This window comes from Glarea lozoyensis (assembly GCF_000409485.1).
Source record: "Glarea lozoyensis ATCC 20868 chromosome Unknown GLAREA13, whole genome shotgun sequence".
Taxonomy (NCBI): Eukaryota; Fungi; Ascomycota; class Leotiomycetes; order Helotiales; family Helotiaceae; genus Glarea; species Glarea lozoyensis.
This window is the reverse complement of record NW_007360987.1, coordinates 271,680-292,771: the sequence shown is the minus strand read 5'-3', so window position 1 is coordinate 292,771 and position 21,092 is coordinate 271,680. Positions and strand designations below refer to the sequence as shown.

The window sequence follows — 21,092 nt, the reverse complement described above, 5'->3', positions numbered from 1 at the left end:
TAACTCGCCCGAGTTTTTTCTCTTAAGAGCTCCTACTATTTGTTATTAGATCCTTCTACCTTAATTACTCTTAAACTCTTAATTTACTTAAGTCTCTTCGGTACCGCGCCTCGCTTAACCCCCTTTTCCCCTCCCTCTTAACCCCTCCCTCCCTTTTCATACTCCCTCCCATCTTCTTCCTCCCCCGCCTCAAAATCCCAATTCAATATCTCCAAATTCCAACACCTCCACCCATGACAACCCCCCAACCACTGACTTCTATAATCCAATACTTAAAATTCCACCCTTCCAAGGTGCGAGGTTTTGTATGTTTTTCTAACTAGTTAGAACGGTGTCTCCAAAATTCTCGCATTTAGGATAACGAGACTTAGACGTTCTAGTACCTTTTGAGGGGAGATGAATGTGTTAAGATATGAAGATCTCTAGGGGATATTATTAAAATTATTATTGTGCGTTTCCGAGGCTGCGCGGTACCGAACGTAGTATACGACTTTGTAAGGTTCGCGATAGGTTATTGTGGCTCGTTGTAATAAGGGGAATATAAGGTAAGGTAATAGTGCTTATTAGTATAGGCTTTAGGAATGTAATGATAGTTTCGTTTCTGTGTCTTGTTATGTAAGAGGAAACTACTTTGTTAAAGTAAACCTCTTACGGGTAACGGTAAGTTTCGTAATATATACGACTCTACTATACAATAGGTAAGTAAATTGAAACGCTACTTATCTATTCCTATATCCGTTAATCCTTTCTTCTACATATCCAAGTGTCTATAACTTTACGACTTTCAAGACCGCACGTGTAATTGCGGATTGACTCTCTACTAATATTCAAACACTTAAGATTATGTCGCGAGAGAAGTTACATATAACTTTTTCATAACATTGCATGCAGTCGTAGTATATTTCGGTCACCCTCACAAGCACCCTCCACTCCCTAACTCTAACGTGAGTTGTTGTCGCAATAGTTGGAGGTGTTGATTTTATGTTGTATACCGCACATAGTGCGTTCCCATTGGACAATCCGTTACATACTCAGCCCACCTCGTCCTTCAGCCCCACCTCGTCCTTCCTCAGTAGGCACCCGCAGCAGCCTGGCCCAACATTACACAAGCTCGAACTCCGAATTCTGTCTATATAAATTCATCATTATCTACATGACCTCCCGCGAGACACATCATAGGTACTGCAGAATTCGTCAATATGTCTAACCACTCATTTCCCCCGTCAAACTTGCAACTTCAAAGTCCACTATTCGGCATCTTACCAGGAGAAATCCGGAATCAAATCTTCCAACTAGCACTCATGCAAAGTGAAGATGAAGCAGCAGCATACCCGGAAGATTCATACTGGTACAGACCCGGCTTCTCCGCGCCTCACAAAAGTAGTAGTTCGCTGCTGCGAACCTGTCGCTTAGCCTACACCGAGGGTCAGCAAGTATTTCTCCGTGAGCTAGAATACGCTTTTTGGTTTGGTAATCGAGCTTTCTACATGCCCTCATTATAATAGCTAACATGCAGCAGATCGAGGTCCAGAAGGTCGCTCCACCAGCTCAGCCTGCCAGGCTTTCTTCGAGAAACTCACCCCGCAAGCAGCGCACGCCCTCCAGAAAGTACGTTTCTTCACGCAAATGTACTGGCTCGAGAGCGGAAACGGTCTTTTCTACCTATTCTCTATACCCAAGTTCCGCCCCACCGAACTCACCATCACAATTCGGTACTCGGACTGGTGGTACTGGGAAAGCAACACGCCGTTAAGAATGGATGAAGCTTGGTTACGCTTCTTCAAAGGAAGTCCTGGCTTGCGCGTACTCAAGGTGGAGTATGAGACTCTGAGCTCGAAGCAAGCAGAAATGATGCACATCGTCACTCGGAATAAGAGCTGGAAGTTGCCGGTGAGACGAGAAGGGGGTGCTTTTCAGGGAAACGAAGTCGAGGGATACCTCAGCGCCGAGGGCACTGTTTTGAAACAGTCCAAATGGAAGGGCACGAGCAAGCTGGGTGGACAAGAATGGGCGCATCATGGATCCGGAGAGGAAGTCGAGTATGTGGTCGTGACGGATACTTGGAGGTTCGTGGATGGTAAGTTGAGTGATGGGGAGATGGAGGGTCGGAGTCGTAATATGCAGACCGTGAGGGGTGTAAATACGCCTGGGCCGGTGCAACAAAGGCTCTCGGAACACCTTCGTAGGCGAATGGCTAGGTCGGCGCTCTCCGGGGATGGTCAGCCAAGAGATATTGTGTAGTTGGGTTAAGTTGGATTGGAATAGAATGGGTGATTTTATTGATAGTCGATTGTGGGTTGGAGTTTGTCTAAATAGGTAGGTATCTAAGAATGTCACATTTTACTCCCTCGTGCTCGACTACAATAAATATCTTTCCACTATACTAGATAATACATATTAGAGAGTCGTACTATCGATACTAATTTTTCAAAAACGCTAGACCCTAAGTACTAGAATAAACAAGTATTTAAGAAGTAGGATAATTTATTGTTAATAAAATACTATATCTAGGTATTACGATAGTATAACTAAGAGATTTTACTAGGTAGATAATAAATTGTAGTAGCTATAGTAGTTAACTATAGATTAGATTAGATACGATAATTATTATAATAGTTAGTTATAGGTCGATATTAAAAGTAATAGATAAATATGTCTGTTGAGAGGCGGATTCCAGGCGTGTGAGAGTTCGATGTGTTTGACAGAGGAAGTAATGTATTTTTCGGCGCAATGTATCGATGCGCCTATCGCATCTCCTAATAAAGCATCTCTTTTGCTGTTCCTTATCTTTACTGTTTCTGCGATCGCATGAATGTTCTCTGTCACATCAGTGATCTTGAAATTAATTGAAACAGGAATAGTCTCCTGTTCCATCACTACATTGACTCAGCTTAAAGCACCCATAGTCTCCATCATTACCCTTTGATCGAAGCCCAAAATAAAGACAACAACCCAAGAGTACAAGTAAATGGCACACTCGCACTTTGCAAATCCGCTTGATGATCCCAATACCACAGCCACAGAGCCCAAAATATCACCGGACCGCTTAAGATGCAGACATGATACGCCAAAACTCCCAACCCACTGATCGATTCAATCGCACGTAGTCCCCATGCTTGATCCCTACCCTGAGTTTCCATTTCAAATGAAGATATAATTTTTGGAACGCGCTCTATGCAGTCGATTGTCGTGGGACAGAAATGAGAGCATTTATGGAAAGGATTGAGAGTCTTGGTCATGCAGTTCTCGCATCCGTAGAAGCGTCGGTAAAACTCATCTATGGATACAGGGGGGTCATGCCATTCTGGGTTAACGGCTTTGATAGGGCGATATCTATACAGTGGAAGTCTGGGAGGGTAGTCATGGGGATATCCTTTTTGGCGACGGAAGAGGATTCTGTAGAGAGGCTTTTCGAACTGAAGAATTGTTAGCTAGCTGGCTTGAATGTGATCTGAGTCCGTTACCTCTACGAATTCGCAGTGACTGTAAATCTTGAGGCCAAATAGGCGTCGCAAACGCCCGCGTTTTGATAAATAAGCTTTCTTTAGTTGAGCGAAGAATATGCCGTCGCTAGTACAGATGTCTTAATAATTTGCACCAAGCGGAGGTCTGTTCCTCGGCGGACGGCAAGGAGCACATGTTCTGAGTTTGGCATTTGCAGTACGTGGGCATTTGACGGGAGGCCTGGTAATGAAGCCTGCTGGGGAGAAGTAGGTGCAAGATTACCAAGAGGATTTGAAACGGGTCTTTTTGCATTTTGAGAAGGAACATGTGATGTTGCAGTGGACTTCTGTGAAGGTGGAGGTGGTTGAGATGTTCCCGTTCCTGGACTTGCAGCAGTAATTATATGACTCGCATCTCGAGGAGAGTGCAGCGTATTTGAAACGTATAGTGCGCTCAATTCTGCAGGATCTTCTACCGACAGTCTGGTGTAATTCGTGAGATTGCAATCCTAGACAACAGTGTTACTTGGTGTTTTAGATGTAGTAGAATGAGAGTCCATAAAATGGGGGTTCACCTACACACTGCCACTTTATAATTCGATCTCCTTTTATCTGTCTCCTCAACGGTTTCATGGGCCACCAGTTCCAGTCTATTCGCGTGAATGACTCCAGACCTATTCTGTATGCTTCCAAGGTCGAATACGGCTCAGTGGTGATAGCTGATACCTCTCTAATATGCGTTTCCGGAATGAAAGCAACTCGGCTGATGATTTGTCTCAAATCTCTTTGAAGCGCTTTGTTTTTGTGGTAGTCGAGATTAGACATATTGTCAGCAACTCCAACGCGTGTCGCTACTCTCGACCTTGGTATTACTAGTGCCGCGATGACTCTCTGTGGCACAATAATTCTCTTCGCAATGATGTCCCGAAGCTGTTTCGCACCTCTGAACGTTTCTTTTGTTCTAAAATGACCTTCTGCCTTGAATTTCCGTTGTTGTCTAAAACTGCGTTCAAGATGCTTTTCCTTGACAAGATCCTCCCAGATTGAAATGACTCTTTGTGGTAGTATTATTTTCGAACAAATTAGGTGGCGAAGTCTCCCGACTTCTTCCAGTTCACTGCCTCTCGAAAACCTTGCTCGAACCCACTTATCAAGATCTCTTCGAAAGTTTTTTCATTGCTTGCGTTCTGAGAAGTCGATCCTTAATTCTTTTCGTCAAATTTGATTTCGGAAACTCTTCCATCTCTGAATCTGAGCTATCACTTGAAATGTATTCGACAAATCTGTTTTTCGACTCTCTAGCGTCTAGCATAGAACGAAAGTAGCTGTTCAAGATATCATTTTTATCAACATCTTGTTCTAAGAAATCTTGCGAGATGCTTGCATGGTGTGGTTGGAGCAGTTCACACACGCGACGTGACAATCGATGCCTTTGCTCGAGGATGAATGATGGAATATCCTTCAACACTGTTTCGAGCTCGACCAATAGTTCCAGAGCAAAGTGTTTTAACAAGTTTCTAATCATTTGCTGAAGAGGTCCGAACGCTTCCGGTCCAGTCAGCAATCTGTAGGTATTAACTAGCTCCTTGTCTAAGGCAAAAAAATGTACCAATTCAGACAAGACCAATTCTTTGGAATGGCCTATGGTACTAGTGTGCGTCGAAAATGTCTCGCGGGATTCATCACTGAAAATACTCCGGGAATCGCCAGATGCAGCTACATAAATCGACCCAACGGACGAGGCATCCGGGAAAGTGTCCCGAGCTTTGCTACCAGTAGAAGTGAGAATATTAGATTCTTGCAAACCCAAATGTGGCAAGGTCTGTTTAAAGTCGAAAGTCATCCGTTGATTTCCCATACACAGTTGTACACGTGGTGCAATTAGAATTTCCTGGAAAGACTAAAGCCTTAAGTTTTCTTGCAAACCGGATCGGCTTAGGAATCTGAGTACCGATTCGTGCACTATCGTTCTCGCGTCGGGAGGCATCCGAGTTAAAGTTTGCCGAGAAACATCGTGATTTGAAGAGCTTGCCAGCTCTTGAAATATTTTGACCTCTTCCTTATTAGACTCGGCCCCGAGCCACACAGCCACAATACGGCACTCAGAGTAAATTTGGTGCATATCTTGGATTTGTATTTGTCTCTCGGATTTGTCTCCCTGACTTATGCAAATCGAATCAATCCACAGATACTGCGCCTTGATTGGACTTCTAAAGTGACTCAGAAATTCGTGGACTTGTTGCTGAACCAAAAGGCTGAACTCGTTCGCATCATTTTGAGCAGCTATGAAGACTTCATAGCTTGGTTGAGCAGAGCCCCATCCGTATGAAAGAGCAGTATATCCCTCCGCATCGAGCAGAGTGTTGGTAGAATTGATATCTCCAATGGTATTGATGTCAACGGTGATCATGGATCCTTTGATAGGACTTTCTAAGACTCCTGGATCGAGTGAAAACAATCGAATATCTGCATTGCCACGTAGTTTGGGATATTCGTATCGGGAACTTTTGCCGGTTCGGCCGATTTTGAGGCAGCGGTGAACACCATTCTCGGTCAAATGTCACACTGCTTGCTTCGATTTCATAAATATCGTGTCGCAAAAATAAGGACTCATTCGGGAAGAAGCTTCAAATCAAGACAAAGACCTTGAAATAGGATGAAAAACGAAGAAGATTGCCGCCAGCCTGATCTATATTTAGAAGACTTGTTAGCCCAGTAGTACGCCTATCGTCCGGAGCCTCATTGAGCCTCGTTACGCAGAGAAAAGAATGACCCTTTAGAAGAAGACCTGGTGATAGAACTTCTCTTAATTAAGCTGAGTGTGCCATTGTTGGAATTTAAGGCCTTGGTTGTTATTATGAAATAAAAGTGGGACGCAAACAAAGTTGCTCCAAAGACGACGACCCCACGCGTACGTGGCGGATCTAATGTCACTACAAATCTTACTCTAACATAATACGTAACTCTTGTACTGTTTACACGAAAATAGTTGTATATTAGGTCATAATAGTGGTAGTATTCTTACGACAATTAAATGTAGCATACAGTTTACCACGTGATGAACGAGCACTCCAACATGTCACGTGGTCAACACTTAATTCTGTCTATAAATTAAATAGCGATCCTGACGTGAATTAAACATACCTCAATGAGAGTACGAAGTTTCATTTATCCAACTTAATGATAACAGTAGATTGTTTCTTACCAATTGTATAAATGTCTTGGCTCGCTTAATTTTTGACTAAGTCTCTGTTACTAATTAGGGAAAGATATATAAATAAACTAGATGCGAATAGATAACGTGCAAGCAGGCATAAATTAAGGCTGAGCCTAAAGGCTATTCCGAGTCATTGAGTTTTAGTTATTCAGCTATCAAATTAACAATACTTAGAAATGCTCATGTTGAATTAGCCGAGTAACTTTACTCGGACAGATCAATCAGCAGTTACATACAGGTCACAACTTTGAGTTTGAGGCCCACCTTATTTCTCCGTAAAAACATAACTCGAATTCACTTGCTCGTCAGATGCTCATTTGACCTGAAGCAAGCGACATTGCTGGTTGAAGACTGAATTCTTTCAACAACTACACCCAAAACAGCGACGATTGCTAGGGGCTTGCTGAAATATGTATTCCAGCTCTAAATCTAGCCTATCCGTAACTAACATACATTATTATGCACTTAAATTTCTCAGCTGTGAGTTCGAGGAAAATATTTCATTGAACATAAATTACTAAACCGTACTTTCGTACATCTCCTACTTCACCTCCTACAAAATTCCAACCCCATAAGCAACCCCAAATCCCACAATCCCCCAACTCCAAGCCCAAACACCAACCTTTGACCCACTACTCTTTTTATCCGCCGCAGTCTCATTCTCAGCCGTGATATTCCTCTGAGTCGCAGACCAAGTCCCCGCCAACACCCTCCCATCCACATTAAGCTGTCCATTCTCTGTGGATTTGGTCGCATTAACCTCATAAGGCGCCTGCGCCAACACGTAAACCCCCTCCAGACTACTATTCGCGCACCCACTCAACCTCCCCGCCGAATACAATTGGAACGGCAGCCATGCCAGTGTCTTTCCAATTCCCGGTTCGACTGTCAAGAGAGTCTTACCGACATGGACGTTAGTGAGCGACGTGTTTCGAGTGATGAACTCAGAAGACGTAAAGTTGTCAGATGAATAGGCCTGAGCCGCGAGTTGGTAGATGGATTCTTCGTCGGCGGGGCAGCTGGAGATATTGAGTTTGCGGGGCGCGGTTATAGCGTATTTTTTGGGGGTAATGTAGCATGGTGATGAGAGTGTCTCATTGCAGTAAAGTGTTTCGACGGCAACGTCGTTCGAACTTGTGAAGAATGAGTAGGTGTCCGAGCTACGGGAGGTGGATGTGAAGTTTGTGCATTGGGCCGTGACGTGGTCGCTGAGGAGGAGGAGGGCCGGGATTGCGAGGACGGAGGTGTACATCGTGAGTGAATGTCCTGGTAGCATTTCTAACGCGAGAACTCTCTGACATCGAGATGCGAAGGTACTTTTGGAAATCCTTTTATACTCCCTATATCTGATGTCCAGTTCCCCACCAAGGGTCCGTTGGCGCTAATGTGCACGAGTACGACGTTCTAGATATCCTAATTCGGCACCATACGAGCGTTTGTCGAGCTGATTAGGCCTGTGCATGGAAGAATAGGGCTTGGTAGACCGTGCTGGAACAAATGAGGAAGCGATATCCGTTCGCAAAATGCTTGGCTGACATAGACTACAGCGAACTCGGTGGAAAGCTTGTTTATTTACGTGAAAATGAGTGGGCACACGATACTTCAAATATTGGGAAGATACGACGAGTATTTTTTTAACTCGAACGGAGAATGCTTTGCATCGTGTAGTACGGACTCAGTTAATTATTTCCGTACCGGACATTTCGTCGCATCCAGTTGCCGTCTTCAAATTTCATTACTCTTGGCAGCGTCCACCTACAGACATTATTTGGAGAGGATAGAGGTACTTACAGTTGAACGAAAGATGCACACGAAAAGCAGAAAGGAAGAGAGAGAGAAAGAAGAAAATCTTTACGTGTATTATACGAACAATCAACACAGTACTGTAATAAATATAGCCCCCGGATGTGTCGAAAAGTAAGCTTAAACAAGCCACAACGGGGCACCCCGCATTTCCCCACGTTTCCGGGTTTCTGTGAACGGTCCGAGGTCGTCATACTTACTCAAACCAAAATTCTTCTCTCTCTACGTTACATAAGTATAGACAAGAAGAACTAAGGATATACTTAGTATAGAGCTACTCGTTTGGAACCCGGTAAGAGCTTGCTTATATCGCAAACTAATTCTAGGAACTGCCCACAGGCATTTCAGGCTGCCATCAAAACATTCTCTCTAGTTCCTTTGCTTACAGACCGCTCTTTTGTGACCACCAGAACATTGGATAAGAAATCTGTTCTCGTAACGATTTCTGAACTGCCTTCTGATATATTAGCAACTGCTTTGAATGCTGAGCAATGGCTTGTTGATCAATTCAGCTTTGGAACTTGGTTTTGAAGTGATTGCGGGATCTCTTAAAAAGCTACAAGCTGACGCATACAAACTCCAGTTAAAGTTCATGATCTTGCAGAGAAACACAACAAATTTTGAAACCAACTCGATACCCTGAAGACTGTGACATAAGTTTAGATCAGCGCTACATTACTTGATAGAACTCATAGGAAGAGACCTTGAAAATTCTCACACAGCCCAGATTCGACCGGTTTCTTTTTGCGTCATCGGAGGACGAAATAATAAGCCATGCATCGTATATACCAGTTATCGTAATAAAGATTAGCGAATATCGCTGCGACGCTTACTTATCGAGAACTATCACCTTTCTTTCTAAAGCTACCTCGCCTTGTCCCTGACCATATTCAACTTCGTATAACAGGGGGATTAATGGATCTAGAAATCCTTGAATAGGTTTGAGAACGATAGTGCAGCCGATTGCCAATTCATTAAATGTCCTTCATCGAAAACCGCATCGTATCTGGTGGAATCATACCGCTCTGCTAAACAAGGTCCCACTCCACGCAGCGGGACATGATACAACTGGCTCTGCAAAACGTTCTCGTTAGATTCCTATCTTTAAACATGTTGTCCTTAATGTTATTGTACATGACGGTCGCCAACGACGTCTAGAAGATGTACATCTATATCCGGCTTGGGCCTTCCTGGTTGCCAAGGAGGATACGCCAGAGAACTCTGGGCTCTCTTTTACAGTAAGTGGAATCAAAATAATACACAATTTGCGGCCGTCAATGGCGTTAGAATCCATTGACTTTGCGCAAAGTAAGGAAGATGTCATACTAAATTTTGCCGTATTGTAATGTGTTCTATTTTGCTGACTATGATTATGCAGACGAAGATTACTTATCGAAGAGAGCCTAGTTACTTCGAAATAATAAAATTAACTGATTAAGAACTGTTAACCTTTTAGATTTCATCCTTTGGGAGCCGTTACTTCTTCTTACCTGCCTCTTCGTATGCGGGAAAAATCGAATTTGGGGCGAGAAATTTGCAGACGAGAATCTCTACTCAACTTTTGCGTGTTAGTTAGTATGGTATCGGCACTATTTAGCTCGCATTGAGAGATTAAGCATAAAATATGTGTAGATGTAGTAAGAATTATATACAAGCAAGTAAAGATGCCCTAAGTGTGTGTACACGATCATCTCTTCTTTTCGGAATAATCATCTTCGGCGTAGTTACAAGCACAGTGACAAACGATAATTTATTTGATGGCCCTTTAATTAATCACACCTGCTTGGACTCTCTAGCAGACTATCGTTTCATTTGTGAAATCGAGTGTAAGTATAAGAGGCAATCTTGAATGGAAGGTGTCTCGATGTGTCAACAAGGCTTTCTCAAACCCTTATAGCTGTGGCATAGAGTTCTGCTGTGAACAGTAGCTTCAAAATCAAATTACCAATTGACGTTATCAGGCTCGGTTCCAGAATCTACAACAGCCGCTTTGCCGAAGAGCGCAGTATCGACCATGTCTCTTGAATTGACCAGCGTGCCGCACCTCAACATATTAAAATACTCAGTGGCCCGCTCCACTGAGCTAGCACTAGCTTTTATAAAAGCCTATGTACATGTTAATATCACGAAGTGTCTCGCTTGTGTGCTTTGCCTGTCTGGCTTATTTGTATTCGCTTCTGCTATCCATCTATTATCAATGCACATTCGGTATTCCACTGATACGGTCTTGCCTTCTTAATTCTCAAAGAACTCTGGAAATTCTAAGCTTTTGACTCCTGCCAAAGCCAGCATCGTAATGCCATTCAATTTGATCGCGCATATCAACCAAATACCCGCAGTTTTGGGTAGTGGAGAGTACCACGAATTATGTTTCAACGTGTAAAAGGGTATGATGGTTTTATTTTTATGTCCAGTGATGCCGTAGCCCCATTGGAGGGGAGTATTTATGTGTAGTCGAGGCACTTGTAGTCTGTGGTGGAGCTAAGCGAGGCGGGAGGAGACGTAGCCTGACCTCTATTCTGCGTATAGTAATAGACTGATTACATACTAGCTCGAGATCCAATTGAATGAATCAGAGGGAGAGTAGTCAATCAGTAGTTTGGGCAGGAATACTTAGCCAATTGTTGATAGGTAGAGTAATCCCTTCGTGTTCTGCGTATGAACTTGTATATCGAGATCGAATCTATTAGTTGTAACATTTTCGATGGATCAATCTTTTCAAAGGCTTTTATTATTGAAAACCAGTTCTCGGCCATTAGTAATGCGTGCGGTGACTGTCTCGTGCAATGATGGCACTTGTATTACATGATATCAGGTTTTCTGTCACTTGGTGTCCCTTGAGGATCATTAGAACTCGCATCACCCTGGTCAAGTCATACTGGGCAAACCGCACAAGAAGGTTGATTATGGCCCAAGAAGCGAACCCTGATTTCACTGGGGATACTCTATGATTCAATTCTCTAAAACTGGGTTTGACCTTTTGTGATGATTCCCACCTTAGATGAGACTCACAACACACCGCAATTAAACATTAGGCAGATATTGCTCACTGCTCTCGTCAGCACCGCATTGATATCAGCAATGTGCGGGGTAGGACGGCTGATACAACTCAAGCTTTTTGGCCAAGAGCAGCGGCTCTTTTCCCGATGCGATGCGATCACAACAGCAAGTACTGTACTAGCTGTATTTACTCTAGTCCAAGTAAGCACCAGTGGACCAAGATGACACCAGGAACGAAGCTCACTATATCATTCGATATGTGTATTTTGACTTCAGAACATGAGGTACGCGTAATTGTACTGTATATTGTCATAATCTCACATATATCTTTGGCATTTCGCACAACTGGATTTGACCGGTTGTTTTGCAGGAGAAACCGTGTCATTTAGGATTTGAAGAAAGGGAATCGTACAACCAAACCAGTCGTACGTTACATACTAAACTCTAGACACTTCGTACTGTATACGCTGCAGAAGGCAGAGAGCCCTAAGTTTGACGGGAGGAGAGGGAGGGCTTTACATCCGGGGCGTTACGTAATGGGCAGGGTTTATATCCGGGCCGCGAGGCTAAAAGAGCTTGCGTAAGGTTACATCAATTCAAGTCGAATAAGCCGCAATGGCGTTTCATCGAAAAGGTGTGCCTGTTTCCCCACTATCAGCTCGTTTCGGTCGCAGAACCATAGCTGTCATGTGACAATCCCAACTATTAAGTGCGAATGAAGACTCTTGTCCCGTACGCAAGCCTAGAAACCGCGGATGAAATGATTAATTTGGGACTTTTTAAGCTTGGGTAACTTGGCGTGCAACTTGGCTTTGGCTTGTGAAATTGCCTGAACTGTATGCACTGATTGTAAGAGCTATAGGACCCACATTTGGAGATAATCTCGTGCTGCAGTTGAAATCGTCGAGTAGGTGAGACTTTGGTGGGGCATGGTCAGCTTATTTGCATGTCAGCTGACTTGCATGCCCAGCTCAACCTTACCTACTTCGTATACCCCCGAATAAACCACAGTGGGTCTTCTAGAAGTTACGGTAAACAAGGGCTCTGTGGCCAATAGTAAGTAGAGGATTTGACTTATCGTTACTATAAAAGGTAAAGCCGACTGTAATGCACGGATTCTCCTCTGTGGTTTATTCAAGGTTTGACGAAGTATTATCAAGCAAGTGATTGTTGCATCATATGCTTACTAAAATTACCAAGATACATAGGTACCTACTTGGCAAAGGCTGAGTTCTTAAATACCTCAATGTTACCAGTCACTCAATTGATCCACATCCTGGTATGCCACGAATCATGATGAAAATGACATGCTCGACCAAGTGAGGATTTCCCTGCCAGATGGGCTTCTCGACTAATGCAACAGTGCGGCGCCTGCCGCCAGCTATTTAACGGTTTTTGCTTCCGTAGAAAAAACTACGTGCATGTCGAAAACGGACTTTAGGTCGTACATGTAACCAATAGTCGTGATGGTGGTGTATAAACTTATTAATTTGTCTCTATTGTGCGATTCTGCACACAGCAGAGACAAATAAGCATTGCAAGGTGCTGTATCCAATGAGGCTTCAGAATTTGGAGGCTTCTCGCCAATCGACAAGGTGCCAAAATCCAGGTGGATATCTGGCACTTGAAAGGAAATGCAGATTGATTCACAAGGGCCACTCTGACTACTACTATTTTTTCTCTTCCAGGGTTGACCTTTGCAGCCGCGGCCCCAGAGGCTGGGAAATGATTGGCTTGCTTATTGGATTAAATTGCTATTTGGTTCGGATTTACGTACTTTGGTGTAGGCCAATGCCATAGAAAAAGCGTCTTGTATATATATTCCTGGTTGTGCCTATACTCATATACTGGTGAGGGAGTGCAGCTCATCTTAGAATCCATTAGCGACTTTTGTTCAGTCTTGGCGTTATGGACCTTTTCCAAAGCCCTGGTGGCGACCTTATACAGGATGAAGATAGTGTGGAGGTCATTGAAATGGTAGGATTATCCGAGGGGTTGCTGGATTTAAGCTAACAAAGAAGCTCTGCATTGATTTTCGAGATCGGCTGTTGGTCGCTCTTTCCACTACGTGTCAAAGCGACTTTAGAGAAGCAAAGAAGGTTGTCGAAGAAAGACTCAGAGATATATTGGAAACAGCCTCATCACTCTCCTCCACAGAAGTTACTTCCAGCCCGAATGCCAGCCCTTTATACAATACAGATGCTCCGGAAGATGTTGTTCCAACAGTTGGCCTTGATGTAGGATTGGATGAACCCATGGCAGACTACTCACAGAACACACCGTCAATTACCGGGGGCACTGCGTCGGCAGAATATCAAAATTCTGGTGATACTAATCAAATGACCTTGGAAGATCCTGCATGCGTAGATATGTTTGCAGCTGAGTCACAAAATACAGGCCATATTCCCGACTCATGTCTACGGGATTGGTCATTTGAAGGAGTTTCGATGAAGTCTCCAAGTCTGTTTGATTGGTCTTCACGAAATTCTAATTTCCCTCTTACTCAAGAGCATGAAAATCAATTTGCCGAATTCTTGACCCTCTTTGAGGGTGAACCTAATTTTGATAATTGGTTGTCCACTATGACATGGTCTAGTTTGGAATCGCACTCCAGCCCCATAAATGGCCATTCAGCAGGTGCTACTCCCCAACTCGATCAGATGCATACGGTTTCAAATAGCCGGGTTGCCAGAAGCGTTGTTTCCGAGTCGACGGTAACCAATACAGGAAGCGCAAATTCTCTGAATAGTGGCCTTCTTGCAAACACCCCATCGTCGAGTCATTCTTCGGTGTTTGAGAGGGCCTGTAGTAGCGTTCAAGAACCTACGCCGGAGCCCACGCCAGTGAGGGGTTTACAAAGAAAGCTCCGAAAACAAGGTCCAAGACAGACCACAGAGGCAACGCCATGTGACCAACAAATCGGACCGCGAGCCAGCAGAGCAACCTCACAGCTCCCAGAGAGGCGCAGCATGAAAATGGTTCGGAAGGAAGCGAGAGATACACCATTGACTACTTCGCCTGCAAATTCGACACAAATTAATATCGAAGCAAATACTATACCATCAGACTTGAGTGTGGAATACGCCTTCGGCTGCTTTTCGGACGCGAAGGAAGTCTTCGAAACGTTCTACAAACGCTTGAGCGACGATAGAAAGCACTTATCCTCATTGCTCATGCGGTTGTTCTACGCTGTCGGCAGCCCTGATGCGCTCAGACAACTCCGGGATGCTCTGGACCTCTCGAGAAAGAATAGCATGATCGCTTCTTATCACGATTCGAACGATTTGGCCGCGACGGTCAGTGTCTTAGATCAGCTAGATGCAACAACGACACTATCACATATACTTCGACGTTATCATCTCGTACGACTATTGGATCATCGATCAAAGCTTGAATCGAATCACAAAGCCGCCAAACTGGCCGTCAAGGGTACCAAGAGGAGGTTGAAGTACGACTGTGAAAGGATAGAGCTGATGAGAAGAGGGGAAAATGCAGATTGCGATGCAAATACAAGATCCGCCAAAGAACGGCTCAAGTATCGGTCAAAAACTCGGGCTTTAACTGATCTGATGCAAACACTTTACCCTGATCTTAGTCCCGACTCGGAAGGTATCACAACTGCTGGCGGATGTGAGTACACGAGAAAGTTGACGAAGTTGAGGAACCGACTGGCGTGTGCACGAAACTGGTATCAGTTCGAAGAAACATTTCCTGGAGCTATCCTCGCTTTAATTCCTTGTGCTACAGGAGACCTCTCGATAAGTATAGATCAGTAAGCATTGACTTCACATCCAGCTCATTGGAGATATTATTCTAACTTCTTGCAGTGTTGAAAAACTGCCAAGTGATGTCTTGAAGATATTCTTGGACTACCTTAAGGAGCGACGTGGAGTTTTCCTATCCAAAATGAGCCGAATTCTTTCCAAAGACTTGTATGATGTCTTGATGAGAAGGAACGTCACTAAAAGGTACAAGCTCGAACAAACGAATGAAAATTCGTTGACGGACGGCTTACATGACGATGATCGACTGCTTGAGCTCTGCGAAACAGTATGAAAGAAACGTCGTTCACAAATTGACGACTCACGAGTATGTTATAGTTTGTAAGCGCACATTATGACAGACAAGAATCGTTTTTTACGGCTCTTCCGCCACTGCCCGGAAACGGTGGCACTTTAGTAACAGCCAAAAGTCAGAGCCCCAGCCTATTGGCCAGCTCGGAAAAACTCAACAAAAAGTTACTTTCTGCCAGTCTTTCCAAAATGATATCAAACAGCCATATCTGACTTGGTCACTTTAAAATTAGAGAGGTAGCATAACTTCATCGTTGGGTTGGAGTACAAAAGTCGGGGTATTGTAGTTATTGGCATATAAAAGTTATATACCTTCAGAGTAACGTAGAAGTTGCAAAAGCCAGAGCTGCTATATAAGTTGGTCAAATTAAAATAACCTAACTTTATTAAATATTAAATAAAGTTTCGACGTTTGAGGTAATTCAAAATAATATATAAAATGAGCTTTTTTGGTCTGTTTGGCCAACGCGGCGGATAAGCTGTGGTCCTAGCTGTTACGTCACGAAGGCAATTTGCTTCTTGTTTATATAAACCCGCACAAAAAAGAGGACATTCTAAGCAACCACTGATAGTATCAAAATATCTGACTTCCTTCTATTAAGTCATTAAGACAGCTTCAGTCCATTCTCGAAATCTTGAGTTGATATTCGTTTAGTAAACAATTGCGGTCCTCCTCTGTTGATACGCAAGAGCTGTGATGTCTTCATACTTTGCAGGCGTCTTCTCTGCCACGAATTGAGGCAATGGACCTACCGACATCTGTCTGTGAGCCTTAAGAAAGAAAGCAATGGATCTTCTTGGGCGCACAGTCTCAGTACTCTGATTCACTATTTCGCGTGGTGTGGTCACTTGGTGTAGTCCCGCCTTCAAAAACCCATTTGTCCACCTTTCGAGGGTGTCACCAATATTGACAACCAGCTCAGACACATCCTCTCTTGATACGGGTAAAAAGTTGGTTGGGTTGTCCTTATCTTGAATTTCGAGTCCTCCCACATCATCCTGCGCGAGAAGAGTGATAACGCCAAAGTCCGTGTGAGGCCAAATACGACTTGTTTTACCTCCTTGAAGTGTCTTGACGGTGATTTTTGGGTAATGGTTAAGACGGAGTTCACTAGCATGTCCTTGGCACTTCTGGATAAAGGCGCCTTTTGGGAGGTGCATAGCGATCTCTAAAGCTTCCATTAATGCGAAACTGATATACCGGCTCCTCTCGTAGAAAGATTCCAGCCATGGTTGGAAGCCAGGAATCAATTCGTTGTCCGGCCATTTGTTGGGAAACTCCGTATCTTCTGATGGACCGATGTCAAAGTGTTCCTGGGGGTTCAGTTAGATTGTTGTATTAACCAGTTTTCGGCGGCATCAGCTAGGTGTACCTTTGCGTCTTGAGGGGCTTCAATGTCTGGTTTTGTGAGGTTGGTTTTGCCTCCTGTATTCAGTAGGCCGGTCTTCTCGGCACCAACTGCGCTCCATCCCCTTTGAGGTTTTGGACCATCCTCGTTCGCAATTTGTGCTTTGATTGAATCGGTCAAATCGAAAAAACGTCGGTTCTATTCCAGTCAGTGCTACGAGCAAGCTACTATTTGAACTTGATCCTACCTCCTCAAACAATTGTGATATCTCTTCTTGCGAGAATCCGTGATTGATGAGCTTGATGAAACCTGCATTGGCGAAACCTGTTAGGAGTGCCGTTGAGAACTCGTAGCGTTCTGCATCGGTGCCAACATGGAACTTAGAGAAGTCAAGAGTTTCTATCCTCATGTTGTATGGTCTTGTCTTCCAATACGGAAGATTCCAAAAAATTTCAAATGAACGATAATATCTATATCTTCGTGTTTTATATCCACGAGGATGGGATATGTCTGTCTGAGGCGGAGGACCCAAACCAGCACTGTGGGTTGTCACACTATGCTATCACACGCCATTACTGACCAGATACATATACACCAGGAGCCGTAGTATAAAAAAGTCAACGGTCGGTACAGGGCAGATATTTCAATTAGCCGAGGTGTATCATCCCCCCTTATGCTGCAAAATCTCCGTGACTTTATGTTTTGTAGTGTAAAATTACCGTATGTTGAGCAAAACCATCCACACTGAGATAGTTAAATGGCGTGTACTGTCCAATTGCTACGATTTAGTCTAACCCTTCATGAAGCCTCAACAATTTCAGTCCCAGAACGACTCGTCACGTGCACATGGAAAGAGTAGGATCCCACCGTTCTACTGCTGTGTGGGTAACCTCCGTGTACGTATCTACCTTCTACGTGTGATTAATATCTCGTTCGCTCAAAAGACATGGTATCACCCATTGTGATAGTATCTAGCGATTTTCTTTTCTGGCTTTGGGGGATTTTGCATAGTAAGACGACGATGAAAGCCTCCAAGTAGAAGAGTTGTACGAGCATCTTAATTTTTGATTCCAAATTCCAACGCTCTAGTTAGCTTTGTAAAAAAAATCATTTGTCGATTGCAGAAGATGCCCACACAAAACGGCAAGCTATTCGATCCGATCTTGCGTAAAGAATGGGGCCGGTAAGCTGACTTTTGGGAGTAGCTCGTGCTCTTTACTTGCTCCTCTTATTTGACGTGATGGTCAATATTCTTAATGATTTGGGATTAACAAAAGATCACCGGATCGAGTGTTATAGCTTAAAAGCACATTTCGCTTCCATGTGAAATCGAGCTCAATTCGCATCAGGCAACATTGAAAATGTAAGAAGACGCGTAAAATTCATGTTTGATGATGTTACCGTATCCTCGTATCGATGATATTTTTATTGGGATCCCCTGCTAGCGCTGTATCACTACCTACTTAGTGGCTGTCTGTCCTTCGGCTGTGCCGCCGGCTGTGCCTCCGGCCTATCCTCCCCCAGCCTCCCCTACCGAAGCTATCGTCCTTGGTCCGTGCAAACCCGCTTATTCAGCGTTTCTCCAAGCTCTTTAGACTGTAGGAGAATAGGATGACATGACATAATATACATCGCAAAACTACATGCGTAAGGTTAAGCCATCACAAGCCTTAAGACTCTGTAGGGAAGAGATTCACTGCTCTTTATCAACAACACTTATTCTGTCCAGCCATTTTGAAACGACCTGCAGGATGTGGATTGACTTTACCGGTCTTGAAGGTGTCACTGATACCTACCTACCTTAGGTAGGTAGTTTTCAAAAGAGTTGACAAAATTTTCAATTCCATAAGTTCATCCTATCCTGCTCTTGAACTTCTCCAGTCACCGAGCGATCATTAAATCATCTGCCTTTTAGGAATTTATGTTCATCAAACAGAATCTTGCTTGCACAACAAAAGTTCCCTTGCCCACTATACGCGTGGTTTAAAATACATTTCTGAATACACGAAAAACTTTTTTCTCACTATCGTTCTCATACTACACTCACCATGGTATTTACATCGCCATCATGGTGTCAAGACATCCTCATGCCCATTCCAAACAATGAGCTCGTGGGCGAATTTGTTATGAGAAGAGGCCATGGTCTTAACGACGTATCTGAGGACAGCCCAAGCTCAGTATGTGCTTATACAGGCAAGTCGTACTCGATAAGGGACATCAGACACAACGTAAAATCTCTTTCAAAAAGTCTAAGTCAGATATTGGGTTGGGATTTCAATCATGGCAATCCCGAGGACAAAGTTGTCGCTGTCTGCTCCTTGAACTCGGTATGTGAAAAGTCCGGATTTTGCAACAGCAAACTTTCCTGGACGAACATTTCAAACATGTACTTTATTGCTAAGACATCGTTCAGATCGACTACGTCCCTCTCACTTGGGCCATCCATCGACTTGGTGGCATCTGCCTGCTTCTACATCCAACATCGTCAGCGTCTGAACTTGAGACTTTGATGAGGAAGGCCAATTGCAAGGCCGTGTTTACTTGCAAGCCATTGATGGCTCAATGTCAAGCTGCTTTTACCGCGATAAATGGAGATCCTTCCAATATTTTCTTGGTAGAATTGCCATTGCCAGAAGAGCAGCCGGTCAAGATATCCAACACAACAATATCCCAGTTGATCGCCGATGGAGAGGGTTTGCCCGACCTTCAACCCCTTGACTTACAAGATTTTGACAGCAAGGAACGCCTAGCTTATTTCTGCCCGACTAGTGGCACTTCTGGATTTCTGGTATGTCCATACATTATAACGTCCGGATTCAGCTACGATAATCTAATGTTACATCGCAGAAAATTGCGAAGGTATCCCACGCGAACGTGATGGCGAATATTTTGCAATGCACAACGATGGATTCTTATACGACAGCCTCACAAACAGATGTAACTCTAGGCATATTGCCGCTCAGCCATGCTTATGGTCTTTTGGTTCAGCACTTTGTGACATTTCGAGGGGATTGTATCATCTTACATCCCAAATTCGATATGCAAATAGCTTTGAAATCAGTCCAACAATATCGTATTGTTAGATTGTATTTGGTAAGACTAATAAAGTGATCGCGAATACCTCGATTGCAAGTGTTCCGAAAATTGAAATGCTGGCTAACAAGGTACTAGGTGCCTACTATTATTGGTGCACTTGCCACAAATCCGATCCTGTTCAAACTGTTCGATCTATCTTCAGTGAAGCGTGTTATCACTGGCTCCGCTAGTCTCCCCGAACAAGTTTCAAAAGCAATTAATCAACTCTGTCCGGAATGGGAAATAAACCCTGGCTATGGTACGCACAACCACCACGCGTAATTGCATTTATCACCCGTCCAGCTCACAATATCTTAGGTCTAACTGAGTCATTTGTATGTATGTCTTGGACTAGCCCCAACAGCCAATATCCAGGGTCTACTGGTTGTCTCCTCCCACTTGTGGAAGCTCGACTTCTGGATGCTGATGGCTCAGACATCACTGCTCATGGACAAGCCGGGGACCTTCTCGTTCGCTCTCCCAGCGTTATGAAAGAATATCTAGATGACGATTTGAAACGAGATGTAACATTCGATTCTGATGGGTGGCTGAGAACTGGTGATGTGGCAACCTTCAAACAAAACCCCAAAGGCGACAGTCATCTCTTCATTGTGGACAGAAAGAAAGACATCATGAAGGTGAAGGTAATTGACCGCTTATCTATTCAGAATAAAATCTTTTCACTAATAATCAACTTTCACAGGGTATTCAAGTTCCTCCGGTTGAGATCGAGGGGCATCTTGTGGCTCACCCCGCCGTAGATGATGCGGCAGTAGTGGCAATATCAGACGAAGATGCGGGAGAACGTCCATTTGCATTTGTTGTGCGTTCTCAAAAGGTCATGACAGATATTGACGAGAAGAGTCTCAAGAAGGATATAAGTGGTTACATTCAGAGCACACTGAGCGAGCCTTACTGGCTACGTCAGAACATCAGGTTCATCGATGCCATCCCTAAGAGTCACAACGGAAAAGCTCTGAAGTTCAAGTTGAAACAGCAACTCGTCACTTCTTCTGCTTAGATGAAATCTTTGTATTTGTCACATATATATAGTATCACAAAATCATGGAAGTACTTGCGCTTTTTTTGCAATAGTGAAGCACTACTTTTGTTTAATCTTCCTCATTGCTGT

At 43.8% G+C, this 21,092-nt stretch overlaps 7 protein-coding genes across 7 annotated transcripts; 3 read left to right on the top strand and 4 right to left on the bottom strand.

Moving 5' to 3' along the window:
• Positions 1-1,199: 1,199 nt before the first annotated feature.
• On the top strand, positions 1,200-2,241 carry GLAREA_10049 (uncharacterized protein; the record flags this gene model as incomplete). Its single annotated transcript, XM_008080099.1, has 2 exons — positions 1,200-1,443; positions 1,517-2,241. The coding sequence occupies 2 exons, from the start codon at positions 1,200-1,202 to the stop codon at positions 2,239-2,241; spliced, it is 969 nt and encodes a 322-aa protein (XP_008078290.1).
• A 1,303-nt stretch (positions 2,242-3,544) lies between these two features.
• Positions 3,545-4,268, bottom strand: GLAREA_10048 (uncharacterized protein; the record flags this gene model as incomplete). Its single annotated transcript, XM_008080098.1, has 2 exons — positions 3,545-3,952; positions 4,023-4,268. The coding sequence occupies 2 exons, from the start codon at positions 4,266-4,268 to the stop codon at positions 3,545-3,547; spliced, it is 654 nt and encodes a 217-aa protein (XP_008078289.1).
• Positions 4,269-4,593: 325 nt separating this feature from the next.
• On the bottom strand, positions 4,594-5,853 carry GLAREA_10047 (uncharacterized protein; the record flags this gene model as incomplete). The annotated part of the gene is made up of 2 exons (XM_008080097.1): positions 4,594-5,343; positions 5,395-5,853. 2 exons carry the CDS (start codon positions 5,851-5,853, stop codon positions 4,594-4,596), a joined length of 1,209 nt encoding a protein of 402 aa, XP_008078288.1.
• Positions 5,854-7,213: 1,360 nt separating this feature from the next.
• On the bottom strand, positions 7,214-7,912 carry GLAREA_10046 (uncharacterized protein; the record flags this gene model as incomplete). The annotated part of the gene is made up of 1 exon (XM_008080096.1): positions 7,214-7,912. One exon carries the CDS (start codon positions 7,910-7,912, stop codon positions 7,214-7,216), a length of 699 nt encoding a protein of 232 aa, XP_008078287.1.
• A 5,459-nt stretch (positions 7,913-13,371) lies between these two features.
• Positions 13,372-15,519, top strand: GLAREA_10045 (uncharacterized protein; the record flags this gene model as incomplete). The annotated part of the gene is made up of 3 exons (XM_008080095.1): positions 13,372-13,440; positions 13,485-15,235; positions 15,291-15,519. The coding sequence occupies 3 exons, from the start codon at positions 13,372-13,374 to the stop codon at positions 15,517-15,519; spliced, it is 2,049 nt and encodes a 682-aa protein (XP_008078286.1).
• Positions 15,520-16,187: 668 nt separating this feature from the next.
• On the bottom strand, positions 16,188-17,294 carry GLAREA_10044 (Clavaminate synthase-like protein; the record flags this gene model as incomplete). Its single annotated transcript, XM_008080094.1, has 3 exons — positions 16,188-16,850; positions 16,910-17,083; positions 17,133-17,294. 3 exons carry the CDS (start codon positions 17,292-17,294, stop codon positions 16,188-16,190), a joined length of 999 nt encoding a protein of 332 aa, XP_008078285.1.
• A 1,639-nt stretch (positions 17,295-18,933) lies between these two features.
• Positions 18,934-20,981, top strand: GLAREA_10043 (Acetyl-CoA synthetase-like protein; the record flags this gene model as incomplete). Its single annotated transcript, XM_008080093.1, has 6 exons — positions 18,934-19,212; positions 19,299-19,673; positions 19,733-19,978; positions 20,057-20,219; positions 20,279-20,604; positions 20,664-20,981. 6 exons carry the CDS (start codon positions 18,934-18,936, stop codon positions 20,979-20,981), a joined length of 1,707 nt encoding a protein of 568 aa, XP_008078284.1.
• Positions 20,982-21,092: the final 111 nt, after the last annotated feature.